General features: G+C 36.9%; 1 protein-coding gene across 50 annotated transcripts in view; it reads left to right on the top strand.

Moving 5' to 3' along the window:
• The window catches only part of KCNMA1 (potassium calcium-activated channel subfamily M alpha 1), a 428,996-nt gene that overhangs the window by 183,788 nt on the left and 229,948 nt on the right, over positions 1-15,260 (top strand). For all 50 annotated transcript variants that reach the window (XM_085583432.1, XM_085583417.1, XM_085583419.1 and 47 more), the window contains one exon: positions 11,392-11,453. In XM_085583432.1, the coding sequence (XP_085439558.1) occupies positions 11,392-11,453 (62 nt within the window). The remainder of the gene's footprint in view (positions 1-11,391; positions 11,454-15,260) is intronic.

The raw sequence follows: 15,260 nt of genomic DNA on the forward strand, positions 1-15,260 counted from the left end.
CTTTTATGCCTGTGAATAAGTCCACACCATAATGAAACCTGGTGGCCTTTCATTCTTAGACCTTTATAAAGGACCCTGTAAAGCAGGTGGGAAGGCAGGCAATTTCCTAGGTCTCTACCCTCAAGATGGTGTCTGCATGAAAAATAAAGATGCTGATGAGAAATACTGTAGGCTAGCAAAGCCAGATAAAGATGCAAAGACTGTGGACCCGAAAGTCTTTGAGAAGGTTGTTTGTTGTGTTTTTTTAGTTAAATTCTTCATGTTATATAAAAAGAACAGCAAAAGCCATGACATCAGAAGGTGAAAGTTAAAGGACCTGACGATATTGTCACTAGCAGTAGAAGAAATCTGCTGAGGTAACAGTTGGTTTCAAGGCTTTATTTTGTGGTCACTGCTGTGTTTTTTTAAAAGTAAGGGTATGATACAAGGTTGTTAGAGAGTTACATTTGAAGTTGATTCTGCAAGCCTTTGGCCATCTTCAAAATACATAAAAAAAGGCTCACAATAAAGCTTTCAATTTTAAAATTATAACTACATAGCAAAACAGAAAAGCTCCTCTGCAGGGAGCAGGTTGGCTGAATAAATCAGTCTTTGCATCCTAATAGAGAAACTAGTCTTTCCATCCTACCACTGAAAAAAAACATTCACTGCAAGAAAATGTTTGCTTTGTAAAATAGCTTTTACATTTGCTTGCTGCAATATTTGTTTAGTGATAGTTGCAAATCACTGATTTAATTTCATACCTCATGTGAATTGCCTATCATTTGGTAGATAATGTTGAATCATAATTCCAGATTAACAATATTCACAACATGCCATCACCTTGACAATTACAGTATGGAAATCACCAGTGCCTGTAATTGTTGGCATCAAAGACCTCCTTGCTTTTCTCTGAAATATCAAGGTCTGCATATCAGTGCAGTCTTGCACAAAACAGTGAATCAAGATATCATCTATAGTAGCATATAATTATGCTTGTTTAGATTTTACCTAAGATAAAAGGAAAATATATATTAATGTTTTTTCAAGTTGCAGAAACAACTATATGAACGTTTGTTCCATGTTATTCCGAAGCCCATTGTAAATGGCTTTCTTACTGTGAGTGAATGCTTATCCATAAACCAAGATCACCACAACCCTGAACAGTCTACTTTAGGTTTAGCTGCTTCCTTACAATTGCTAAATTTTATTTTCTGCTTATGTGGGAAACTCACATCTCATGATCAATGACTGTATCAAATAATTAATTGGCAGGCTTTTCAGTTCAAATTAGTCTAAAAATCAGAAGAGCTCACATTGTCTCATTTTTTGTTGCTGTGGGAAATTGAGAGGTCTGATAAAAACTATGTTTTGATGTAGCCTCTGTAAAATGATTAAGGTTTATGCCTTTGTTGAGAACTATCAGACTTCTTAAGACTAAATTACTAAAATGACTAAAATTTAGTGCGTGCTACAATTTACAACACTCAGACTTGGTCTCTATGATTTTCTTTTGTACACTAATTAAAGGCAGCTTTTTGTATTCATGGATTCTTATGTATAACTGGATGATTAGATTTATTGGATGGTTAAAACTGTATGGTTTAGATTTATTCCTAGTGATAAAAAAGTCAATTTTTTCATCTTCAAAGCAGATTGGTATGAGAGAGATTTTCCTGAGGGTAAAGCCACAAAGTCAAAGCCATCAATTTTGGCAAAATTACTGAAGGACAAACAATGGCAGACAACGAGGAAAAAGATGCTTAAAAAGGTGACTTTTGAAAATACTATGATCTTTAGCTCTATTCACCAGGTTTCCCCCCTTCCTATGTAATGTAGTTTCCTTTTCTTCATTTTTTTCATTGATCGTTCTGTGTTTAATATATCTGTTAATTGTTACAAAAAGCTACTGATATAGTTGACATGAAGCTGTGCCAATTTGCTAATCAGAGAATATGACTTGAGGAGCAGTGAGCTCCTGAAAATCCTTGTGTGAATGGCTGAAGGTTTAGTGGTCCCAATTAAAAAAGGCTTGTTGGTGGTTAGCTCTCTTTAGAAGTCTATGAAACAGTTATGGATTTTTCTAGACTTTCAGGAGAAGTTGCCCAATGTATTTGCCAGTATCAGAAATTGTTATATACTCTATGTTTGGTCTGCAAATAGAAGTGCTAAATTATATTTATTATGTTATATTACAAAAAGTTTAAGAGAAAACCCCCATTAGGTAATAGTAGATGGAAGGTGAGAGCTGTGATGTTAGCACTGCAGCAGCAAAGGCTTTCTGCAGCCTGTCAGATGCATTTAGCAGTGAGTCTTTTCGCTTCTGTGTCTTGTTTTCATAATGTTTTAAAGTACATTCTTTGACAAGCATTCAAATGCTCTGTCGTGTGCTGAATGATTCAGCATTCTTGATTCAGTCTTTTTCCTGAATGAAAATTTAGTAGGCTTTACTGAAGCCAAGAGCTTCCAGTTTTTCAAAAACATCCACAGCTGTATCTGCCTTTGCTGTATGTGTGAACTCTTTTGACTAAGAACCTAAAAAGTTCAAATGGGAGGTTACTTGTTCCTTTGCTTGTGGAGTTCTGCTATTTGAAAATTTAGGAATAGTAGCATAAAGTCTGAAAATTTACCGATTTATTCCATTATAAAACCTTAGCAAGGGGGAGTAACCTCTTTCTCTAATTCTTCTTTGAACATTTATTGGCATGACTGTCTGTTGTGTAGGTTGCATGTCAGACTAATGTCAAAATAACTGAGGAATGTGAGGATTCCTTTTGTCTGCCATACAGTCTAGTATTAATTTTGAATGTATAAAGAAAATAATTTCATTAAATGCCATGCTTAAAGTGATTCATTCACAAAGAAATGGAAGTAGTAAAGCTTGAGCTCCCTTTAACAGTACTGTAAATATGTATAATATTGTACAGATGCAGTGTGAATTGGAGGAAGAGGCCTAAATTCTCAGGAGGTCCACATTTTGGAATGCATTTTTTCTTGAGAACTCTTTTGAGTAGTTTCCTTACCTCAAACCCTTTACTTCAGATTTATCTTTCTGATTTTAGCATTTTAAAGACACAGAATTTTGTTTACCCTACTGTATTATTCTTTTCTGGGTTTTTTTTTACGACTATTCTTTGGTTTCAGTCTTGTGTTTTCTTTGACAGTTTTTTGGATGTTCTCCTATTTTGTTGTCAGTTATAAAACTGTGAATGGTAACTGATGAGGAATATGGTATATTGAAGTAAGGACAAGAACTGTGAAATTAGTTTTTGTGGTTTTGTTTGATTTTGTGGGTTTTTAAAATTCTTATTATTATTTAATGTTTTTTATTTTTTAAACAAACACTAATTAAGAAAAAGATAATTGCTTAATTCAAAAAGACAGTGTATTCCAGTTTGGGTTTTTTTTTAAAAATAGTTTATTGATTTTTCAGTTCTGTATTGCAGTATTCCAGATACAGGGGTGGGTTGACAAGTGACTACATTACATTTTAGTGGTAAATGTATTTATTTGATTTAAGTTGATTCATTTCCCAGATCTTTCCCCATCATGTAGTTAGATTAGTTTATAAATTAATTATAAAGAATTTGATTGTGGTTTTGGGGTGATATATTGTCTTTTATTCTGTCCAGGAATTAGTGCACTTTTGTGTTTTCCAAGCTGTTCCATGCACAGGTGGAGATTTTTTTAATGTAGGCACTATACCAAAAAGTGCAACTTGCTTCTTCATCTCCCCTCGATCACTTTGTTTAGCCAGAGGTAGGCCAAAGTGTTGTTACAAAAAAGTGTTGCAGCTGAATTTACCTGGTTCAAATTCTTCATGTGGAGATGAACCCCCTGTTGTTACAACTGAAGCAGAGTAACATAGAAACAGGGAAAAAATTAGTGACCACATGCTGCGTTTCAAGGTCTGACACAAATACCCAGAGGCTTTCTTGGGCTGAGTAATGGACACGGGGCTGGGAATGGTCAGCCAGCAGTGTTAGTGCTGCCCTGGTGCAGTGCAGAGTGTGACAGGGGACCTGCCCTGGACACGGGGCTGGGAATGATCAGCCAGCAGTGTTAGTGCTGCCCTGGTGCAGCACAGGGTGTGACAGGGGATCCTGCCCTGTGTGTGGGGCTGGGAATGGTCAGCCAGCAGTGTTAGTGCTGCCCTGGTGCAGTGCAGGGTGTGACAGGGGACCTGCCCTGTGTGTGGGGCTGGGAATGGTCAGCCAGCAGTGTTAGTGCTGCCCTGGTGCAGTGCAGAGTGTGACAGGGGACCTGCCCTGGACACGGGGCTGGGAATGGTCAGCCAGCAGTGTTAGTGCTGCCCTGGTGCAGTGCAGGGTGTGACAGGGGACCTGCCCTGGACACGGGGCTGGGAATGGTCAGCCAGCAGTGTTAGTGCTGCCCTGGTGCAGTGCAGGGTGTGACAGGGGATCCTGCCCTGTGTGTGGGGCTGGGAATGGTCAGCCAGCAGTGTTAGTGCTGCCCTGGTGCAGTGCAGGGTGTGACAGGGGACCCTGCCCTGGACATGGGGCTGGGAATGATCAGCCAGCAGTGTTAGTGCTGCCTTGGTGAAGTGGAGAGTGTGACAGGGGACCTGCCCTGGGTTCTTTGGCCTTTGTACAATTCTGCAGTTGAGCTGGTTGGTTTTCATTTTTGCGGGATCTGATTGCCAGTTCATCAGTGTTTTCTCTAAAGCAACATGCCAGTGGGCTTATTAGCAGCCCTTCTCTGCAGTGGGACAGTGAGGAGCCTGGAAAGGAGAGCATTGGCATCTGCAGTAGTTGGTGGGTGACGGTCACCAACAAAACACTTTTCCTCAGCGTGGTTGTAGAGCCACTCATGCATCCACTGGAAATCTGTGAGAGCTTTTCTTCTGCCAATGTACACAGAGTGAATTTGACCTTAATTTGGGTGACTGCTAGGGAATCAGGAAGAAGAATCTTTTAGGTTGGGGAGCAGAAAGGCCCCTCAAATGTGTGTGCACAGATATTTACAGACATATAATGCCATCCACTTAGCTCTAGAAAATGGTACATTTTGATAGAAAGTACTGCTATTTTTTTGACTTATGATACTGAATTGGAAAAGTTGCATGTATTTTAATTGGTCATATTACCAGGCACTCTCCCAGCAAACCTAATTAACTTCAAGCTACAGAGCACCATTAACAGATGGGACTTTTTGTCTTGTATTTTTTTACTAATTAGAAAATCTCAGTCTTTTCACACTTACGGATTTAACAGAAATTTTCATTTTTTTGTCAATATGTCAGTAGAAAGTTGAGAAAAAAAATACCCCAATCTGTATCAAGAAAGCAAAATGAAGCTGAAATATTAGCATATATTGAAGCATGTACAGAACACATCACAGCAAAAATACTTCTTAAAAATTTTTCTTCAAATCATATTGGAACAGTGTGTGGAAAAGTATGTAAGGATACTCTTTTTTTTTTTGTTGTTGTTTAATTTCTGGTTTAATTTTTCTTATTTCTGTGTCTGATGTCTACTCTGGTAATTCCTTACTTTAGATTTCACAGCATTCCTTATAATCAGCGGTCTGCTCAAATGAGAGGTAGTCTGTTCAAGCCTGTAAGAAAGCTGAATCAGAGAGAAGAAAAGAGAGCTTGTAGCAGGAAGACTGAATTTGCTAACTCTCCTTAGTGTGGTTTCATTCAGAGATGTTTCATGTTCTATTCTCAGTGACCTATTACATCAGTTACTTACTACAGTCATGAGTAGTTAGGCAAGCTTGCAGTGATTCAGGCCTTTGCCATGGCTTTTACTTGTACCTTTCAGTTATTCCCAAATTACTGCTCTGATGCATAAACTTGATATTTGGGAACTAAATATGTGGCTTTTTTTTTTTTTTTTTTTTTTTTGGTAACTCTTCTGTGTTTGCTGTATTTGTTTTCTGTCCCAGAAATGTTGTTTCTTTATTTCTTATCAATTCAAGTCTATAAAAAGAGATGCATTACTTATGAACTGTATTTTCGAAGATATATTTACCATAAGTACAGAATTTTAGTTTTAATAATAAATTTAAATCTTATTATACTGGGTAGTAACTTAATGGTGCCAAAAATATAATTCCAGAAAAATGGGCAAAAAGTTTATCTTAGAGTTATTGACACCTTTCTACTTAAATAAAACCTTTTAATGCACAGAGCCCCTTTGCTGTCATAGGCAGTGCTGCTGCCACTGATGCCATGTCCTGTTTGGGATCTTGGTGATTACTGTGGCCTCAGGAGAGCTCTCAGCTGTGCAAGATCCACTGCAAGCACCTGAAGTGAAGAGAGTGGCTGCCCTAATGAGTTGACACGGAGTATTCCTGCCAAATGAAAGCAAGAGGGAGAACTGGGAGACTGAAGAGGTCAAGTGAGATGCTTAAATCACACATCACAAGAATGGTAGGACTAGGGACAATAACCAAATCTTCTCATTACTCATGGTCATCAATCAGAGCTTATGCTGGCCTACTTTGATGCCTTTTGCTTTTAAAATTAAATCCTTGCTATGAATTTTCTGACAGAAGTTCACTGAGAATTTACTGCCCACTGGTTTATCAGGTAGTCATTTCTCACTCCCCTTCACCTCCTCTTTTGGATAAACTCAGACTTGTTTTGGAAAATATAAGTCTGTATGAGCTTTGCTGAAGGGGAAAATTTATATAGCACAAAATCTTGTAAAGCTCTCAAAATTTACAGTACTCTTTTTATTTTGTGCTAATGATTAAATTAGTTACCGTAAAAATTATTAGCTGATTAACTTTTTAGTTAACTCCTTTTTGTGTAATAGCCATAAACAAAAAACAAAATCAGAAAATGTCACTGAAAAGAAATTATTTGCATGCAATATGTTGTAAAAGATTTTAAAATCTGGGTTTCTGAAAAGTTTTTAATGTGGCTGTAACTAAGAGTTAGCAATTAAGTAACTAAGCAGTTAAGTTAACTAAGTAACTAAGAGTTGGTAGTGTTAGGTAAAATATTCTGGATCTTCTATGGTCAAGGTCTTACTTTTGTTAAATTGCAGCAATTGCAGAGATACATCTCCTAGAGTCTGCAAAGTAATGCTGGGATTGGCAAGCTAGAAGTAATTGCTAACTTCTGAAATGTAACTTGAAGCAGGTGTGTCCTTAGAGTTTTTACAGTTTTCATTCCTGACAAATCTGGACAAGTCTGGACAAATTCTGTCTGTCTATAAAAGAACTAGAATTGATTTCTTGTTTGATGGTTAAAGGACATTTGGGGTTTATATTTAAGGTATTAAAATTTTCATCCAAGTTAGATCAAAACATGAAGCTGTTCGCATCTTTGTAGTGCAAATGTTTGTGTAACAAAAGTTTAATGGATCATTGAGATTTTAGCTTTATGTATATAGGAAATAGTGTTCTCCATAACTAATTATAAATGTAAAAATGAATGGGATTTTATTTAAAAAATATAGTTGATAAAACTATTATCTTATTAACAGAATTTACTGTGTGAATGTAGAAATGAAAACTAAGTGAATTTCAAAAAATACTAGTAACTAAAAACCTAGTATATTCTAAGGATTACAGTAGCCTTTGGGTTGAATAATTTAACCATAGAATAAGAGTTTGAAAGAAACATTTTTGAAGAACAGTACAGAACAGGTTGTTGTCAGAAGAAATAAGAACTCTCTGATGCCCAGAGGTGTTAGGGGTTACAGATTCCTGAAAGTTTTTTTCTTTTCACTGCATACTTCCTATTTTAATACTTAATTTTGGAGGAAAATAAAAAGAGATGATTATTCCTTTTTGATTTTCTGCTTTGCCTCTGGAGTTCTATGCTATTTTGTATTAATTATGTTTGGATAATTTAATCTTGTATAAGCAAGAATTTGCCTTTGAAACTTCAAAGAGTTCTGTTTCAACTTTCACAGAATGTTCAAGTGTTACAGGATATGAGAGACTGAAGTTCCTGCTCTGGAGTCCCTTCATGGCTCTTCATTATTAACTGTAGCCCTCCTGTCTAATGGACCAGCCTTTTCACTTTCCCTTTTTTCTTCAATAATGCAGTTATGGAGTTGTAGGGGGAACAGTGCCACCCCTTGGATTATCCCTTTGTTACACAGGCTGGGGCCTGGAAAATGAGCTTATTTAGGACAGTGTTTCTCAGAGTTGCTGCTTGCCTGCACTATTATTATGCTGTTACACCCTTATCAAAATTCCCCTTTTCTTCCTTCTCTTTTTTCTTTTTGTATTTGTTATGGATGCCTAAATTTTGACTGCAGTCAAAGTTCTTCTAGAGCATCTTGGACTCAGTCAAAACTTTTTTAGTTTTCCTTAGATGGATTTTATCTGCAGTTTCTCTGACTTGCCTCAAAAAGGCATTCTGTTGAAGTCTGGGGCTGGATTTTCTCTGTTCTTTATTTATGAAAGATTTAGGGATATGCAGCAACTATTCCATGTATTTCCCCCTTTTTCCTTTAGTCAGATTGGTGTTTATTTTTAATTTGTTAGTAAGTGCTTAGTCAGTATAGCTGTTAGCATATGAGTTCACATTTCTCAGTCTTCTACAAACAGGAAGCTATTATAAATTAAAGGATTCTTTTCTTCTGTACAGAAAGGTTATAATAGATGTGTAGCAATTGCAATGTTTTGGCAAATACATTGAAATAATAAACAAAGGAAGCAAACTTCTTGTCATGGCCTAGTTAACAAGAAAGGAAGTAATTATCTTCCCTCCCTCAGATTTTAATTGCTGTGAATTTGGGGTATGGCTCTATGTTTGTGACACCCCTCTAGCCTCGTAAGGTCTTTAAAACAGACATTATCTCCCCTGGCAGTCTAGGGAAGACTAGAGAAAACTCAGTAATTGTCATCCTGGGTCTGAATAACCAGGTTACATTCCACTTTCTTTAGATGGGCATACAGCTAAACCTTGCATCTGAGACATTATCATGTAGCATACAAGGGTTGGGGTTTGTTAAAATCTATTTCTTTGTTTTTTTTTTTTTTTTAATTTTAGTATACCTTTAACCTGATTGGTTCAGGGTCTGCTTTTCCCACACAGCTGATAGTTTCAAATTCAGCTCAACTCCTCTGTCATGTAGCAAAGGAAAAATGTGTTTCTCATCTAGCAGGAAAGAGAAATGGCATTTAATGTTCCATTCTCTTCTGATACCCTTTCTGTGATTCTTTGAGTCATTATGTATCATGTTAGGTATGGGTTTCAAGGCAAGAGAAGATAAAATCAGTCTTGATTTAAAATCAGTATGTATGTATTACAGAAGGGTAATATTGTAGTCTTGCATACATACATATCTCACTATTTGGCATAGCATGGGAATCTGGAGCTGCTTGCAACAACAGATATTTGCATTTTAGTGGCAGTTACATGAACTGTCAGAGAACACTTAAATGCCCTAAGTGTTTTAGGAAGGTCTCACCCAGGATCTCTGTAACATTTAGGCAGCACAGTGACGATTAACAAAGGATTGGATATAACTGAATTGTAAAGCTGAATGAGTGTTATGCTGGATTTGTTCTGCAGAGCTCCTTTGGATAGGAGGCAATGGTTGGATGTTGTAACTCAAGACTTGCTATGTGAAAAGGAAAATAGAAGTCCTTTAAGTTTTACGAAGTCCTTGGATGTTTTGTGGAACTTGAAGGAATGTGAAGAGTATTTATAGAGTCCCAAATGGATTACAAGTTTAGTTTATCATATTTCATTTTCAGCATTAAGTTGCCATCTCAGCATTCTGCAACCCAAAACTCCTGCCATAGGGTAAATCTCTTCTGTCCTGTGGCTTTTTTGGGATTGTTTTTTACTTATTTTTTTTGCTTCTGTTATTTGTAAATTGTTTGCTTTTTATTGGTTGTTATTGTCGTTTCTTTTTCTTTTTCTTTCTTTGTCAAGAAAGAATTTAATAGTGTTTAATAGTATTTAATAATGGCTTTGAGGGTGCTGTTAGTATGAATGCAGGGTAAAACATTACCACTAATGCTTGACTTTAAATTATTTGAAAGTGAATAGCTATGTTTAAAACTGGTTTGGGAAAAGGCAAAATTTTTGCCAAAATTCTGAGCTCTGTGTTCTCAGGACAATCAGCACTCTTTAAAATTTTGTTTTTTAAAATTGAAGACTTTCTTTGAAAGGGATTGATAATAAATAATGGTGCAGATTTGATTCAGATTGAAACTGTAATTGTATGTAGCTTGGAATATTCCAACAGGTAGGGCAGTGTGTACATAATAATTTGCTTCCCACTATCTTAATTCAATGAAAAATGGGCCTTGGGATCACTGCTAATCATAATTTGGGTTATATTGTCAGATAACGATCCACAAGTTCTATTCACCACTATAATTTCTTGTGATGGTGAGACTCCTACCAGTTGATATGAATTTAATAGCTTATTTCACCTTGCAACACCTGTACACAATGAAAGAAGATTTAAACTCTCAATGTTAACAACGTAGTACACTTAGGTAGTAAAAATGTTATTTCAATTAATTTCATGCTTCAGTTCTTGAATTTGATGGACAGATCTCACTGGTTCAGGTGATAATGCATCAGACATGACAACAGATACTTGTACTCAGGCAAAATACCCTTTTTCAGAAAGACATTCACAAAGTAAAAACTGTTATGGTCAGCAAAATATAAAAGTAAGGAAAAATAATTTAAGCTTGCAGTTGAATAGTTATTTTAACAATTAGTAGTAATTATTTAATATCCATACATTAATGATTATTTTATTGTAAGGTATGTACATGTTTGATGTTGGCCATGAAGAACTTCAGAGTTTGGTTATGTAATAATTATTATACCTTGCTTCACATGCTGCCTTTACAGCATTTAGTGATAACTGGGGCAGAGGAATGTCTACATTGTTTCAGAAAGTCTATTTAGAATGAAAACCTTGTGTGTCCCCTCCTTGCACTGTGATCCTCAGTCAGGCTTGTTCAAAATACAGCAGCTTCAGAAAGAAGTCTGGAGCCTGTAATGTATCAAGCTATTTTTATTCCAGTACTCATGTGTAGCTTTAACAGTTAAGACTGTCAGCAAAAGTCATAACTGTCATGATGTGCTGCATCAAGTACTGCTTGAAACTGTTTGAAAGTTCACTGTAGTCTCTGTGGACGGGAGTGCATTCTAACAGTTTTCCTGTGGGTTTCACAGGCATAAATGGAAGTTTGGCCCCTCTTGGTTTATGCACCAATGAACAATCCTGAAGGATAGGTCTGGTAAAGCCAGATTGTTTGTCTCTTTTTTAATTAAAGAAAGAAGCATTCTATGATAATATATAATGTTTGAAGCTCAAGTAGGACTGATTTTCTAAAGAAAATCAGTCCTGAAATTAAACTAGCTTATGATTTTTTTTTTTTTTTTTTTGGTATGTAAAAGAATAAATGGTTAATGTTGTTAAATAATTACTCTTTTCTTTTCTTTTGTAGGTTGTCTTAGTCTTCGCTCTTAGTATTGGTGCTCTTGTAATATACTTCATAGATTCATCAAAGTGAGTATTTGAGTTCATTTTCCTTTCTCTCCTTTCCTGCAGCAATTATACATCTTTGAATTTCTCCATTCATCTACTTCAAATCAGTGCTTGGTCTCATCGCCTGAGTGCAAAGAACTTTATAATAGCAAAGGTTCTAGAAAATAAACTCAACAATGGGAAAAATATTGTATAAACTAAAGTGAACGCAATCACATTGGATCTGTAGAATGGAGAGGAAAGCTACTTTTGTGTATTGATAGGATACATAGTATTGCAAAATTACAGTTTTTATATTCATTATGCATGTAGAATCTTTCAAAATCAAGACTAGGATGAAAGATACAGGCTAAAAATATTTGTCAGAAAATTGCAGTTTGGAGAAGGAAAAAAGCATCTGGGGAGCCTGGCAAGAACACTTCTGAAAACCTCGGCATGAATTAGACAGTAGGAGCATTGTATCTTGCATCTCTGTATTTCCAGCTTCTGAGTGTGATAGGTTTCTACCAAGATAAGGTGAATGACTAATAGTCTGCAAAGCATCTCAGTATTCTTTAGGTTTACTCTGCTGTTATCATACAGTGCTGTGGTTTTGGCCAGGCAGTAGAAGATTTCATCAGGTGGTTAGATACAAAGGAGGGTAACTTGGGCCATACTCTGATATTGTTCACACTCCACCCTTGTGTTCACATGGAGCTGGGCACTGTCAGTGCTGTAATAGGCACAGTGGTAGCCTAACACAGAAGAAACAAATAAAAAGGGACTTAAAAAATATTCTTCCTTGAATACAATTCTTTTGGGAGAGTGATATTCTGAAGAATCAATAGCAATTTAAAGTTCTATGATGATATGCTTACTGTTTTCCTCTGAACTAGTTTAAAGCTTTCCATTACTGCAACAGTCAAGATTGTATGCCAAAGTCAGTCCATGTGAGCCTGCCTACTGTCTGTAATGGTGCTAGTAATGTTCTAAAACAGCCGTTCTGTGACTCAGAAAATCAGACATTCCATTGTTGACATCTGTACATCCTGATATTTAGGAAGGTGGTGGCACCACCAAAAGACATTCTTGGCTGTGTGGATGCCAGCTCTGTATTGTGCAAGTTTGAAGCCATAGATATGTCAAATATAATACAAATAAATGAAGCAGAGATTTTCTTTGTGTAGAGGAGTTAAGTGGTGGGAAAACTCAAGTTCTGTCTTGAGCTCTCTTGAAGTGAGGACAATTGGTTTTCCTTCTTAGCATTGCAATGAGTGTTTCTGTTAATTTTAGAAACTGTTCCTTAATACATCAGCACTGAAGTACATAAAGTGGTCCCTTTCTGAAGACCTTTGTAAGACTTTCTAAAGCACAGTGGCAAAGCTTCTGGATGCCTGATATTTCCAGATCAAAAGGGTGAAGCAGATTAAAACTTGTTTTTACTTACGTTTCAATTTCAGATCAACTACAGCTATGTGTCGGGGTAATTGTTTTTTTGTGAAGCTAATGGAATATATGATGAATTTTAGGCACTGCATTTTTGAGACTTTGATTGTTTTCCTCAAGGAGAGCAAAGCTGACAACATGGGAGAGTCTCTGGGATGCTTGAGCTTTCTTTGGGCCACCCAATCCATGTACTGCTACCAGTTTATTGATTGCTTGATCAAAAAGTGTTTTAACTGGGCACTTCTCTTGGTTTTCAGTCAATGTTTAATTCATGCTGCAGTTTAAATTCAGGAACCTGAAGTTAGCATACTGTACTTGCACACTTTTTCTTCAGTTTCTCCTTCTTTCTCCCCTCTTACCCTTCTTTAGTTCTACACACATATCTTTGTATTTTCTGATTTTTTTTCTGAATGCCTTTTTTTTTTTTTTGTGATTAATTAATGTATATCTCAGATCCCCAAAGGGAAACATTCTGCTGTATTTTATTCTGCTGACCTGACACCCATTTCAGCAATGCAGAATCAAATACAGTGGTATGTCAGTCTATTTAAGATCTGCAAGTGCATGCTTGGAAAGAAGTAATTCCTTTGAAAATTTGGACAAACAGGAAATAATGAAGGTAGGCTGAGAGGAATGTTTGTGGTATCCTCAACAAAGCAGCTGGAACAAGAGAGACCACAGCTTGCCCAGGATCAGTGGGGGCCAATAGGCTCTGAGACTCCCACCAGAGAGATGGTGACATGCACCAGGGTGTGCTTTCCCTCAATGCATTCCAGAGCTGCTGTGTTCTGCCCGGGCCATGCACTCTCACCTGCTACTGGCTCTTACATGGAGAGTTAGAAAAATTGTGTCTTCAATCCAAAGCTGAAGAGTGCAAGTGTGAGCAGTTGTCTAATAGATCTTGGCAGTGATCTATTCATCCATGACCCTTAATCTGTCTATAGATTTATAGATGCAATGATAGTATGTCCACAAATGAATCTGGATGACTTTGATCAAAGGAGCATCAAAAAAGATGGGAAAAACAACATTTCATTATATACTGAAGGGAAGAGTGAAAAGACCATAGAGTTTTTACAGGCAAGTCATGATTAATTGTATGAAGGCTGAATTGAAGTATGAAGGTTGTCATAGCTGTTGAGAGGAGGGTGAGCTAAGAGCATTTTTATATTACCCAGTTAAACACTCTACCAGAGTAGTATCAGATAAAATGGCACATCCAGTGCAATGCTCTTTGGAGAGATCTGAGCTCAGAAAATGGTACAGCTTCAACATCCCCCATGCCAGTTAGTCCTACATCTCAGCTGAGAAAATCAAGTAGTTTTGTGTTGCTGTAAAATATTTCTGTATTGATTCTGTTTCTGGTACAAACTTTGATGATAAACTTACCACTGCATCAGCAGCAGTATCAGAGCAGAGTTATGACCCAGCCCAGAGCAGCTCCACATGTGACACCTGGCAGAAGGCCCTGGCAGGATTGTAGAGCAGCTCCCAAAGGCACATGGGTGCTGCTGGTCCAGCCCTGCTCTCCAGGAGGGAGCACAGGAATGAGTTGTGAGGCTCCATCTGGTGATGGAGACTCCAAAAGCAGCTGTTGTCCTAACCCAGCTCATAAATCCCTTCTGCAGCATACTTCATCACAAAAAATTCACAGTTATGATCATATGCATCCCCTTTGTGCTTTTCACAAATGTGTCTATTCTTAGTCAAATGTGACTTTCCTTAAAGGTTTATATGTTTCTAAAACTATCAGAAAATATGCTACATACCCTCCACAGCTCCATACCCCTTTCATCAGTGCTATGACAAGAGAGAGAGCACAAAAAGATACTTGTTATAAGAAAGATGGAAACACCTTTAAGTGTTAAAGCCACCTTGACATGATTGCAACTTCAGTGCTGACATTGTGACTACTGCATCATTCTTCTTCTTTTGATCCAGCTTTTATTATATGTAAAAAGTATCCCCCTATATATCTGCCTGCATAAAAGTTCACTTTTAAAGACACATATTAATTGTATTTTTGTGTTTTTTTCTGTATGTGGATGACTTTTTGAAAGACTTGATTCCCTTCAGGAAGATGTTTTTTTTGTGCTTCTTCTGTCTCCCATGGTATCTTTGAGTTCATTTTTTTCTTTATTATTTAGGGTGAAGCAAGTCTGTCTCACCTATGCTAACAGTTAGACTTTATTATTCCAACTTAGGTGCTTTTGTCCACTTGTTTAGTAGCAATTTAGCTGGAAATGTGTCAGAGATACTATATTAGAACTTGCTTAACAAAACAATGCACCATGAGAAGTCTGGTCTCTTGTTTTGGAGGATTCATGCTGGTTTCTTGCCATTGCATGTGAATAAATTAGGAAGGAAGGATGCATTGGAAATCTATATATTTTGTTTGAGAAG

This window comes from Lonchura striata, chromosome 6, assembly GCF_050655825.1.
Source record: "Lonchura striata isolate lonStrDom1 chromosome 6, ASM5065582v1, whole genome shotgun sequence".
Lineage (NCBI taxonomy): Eukaryota > Metazoa > Chordata > Aves > Passeriformes > Estrildidae > Lonchura > Lonchura striata.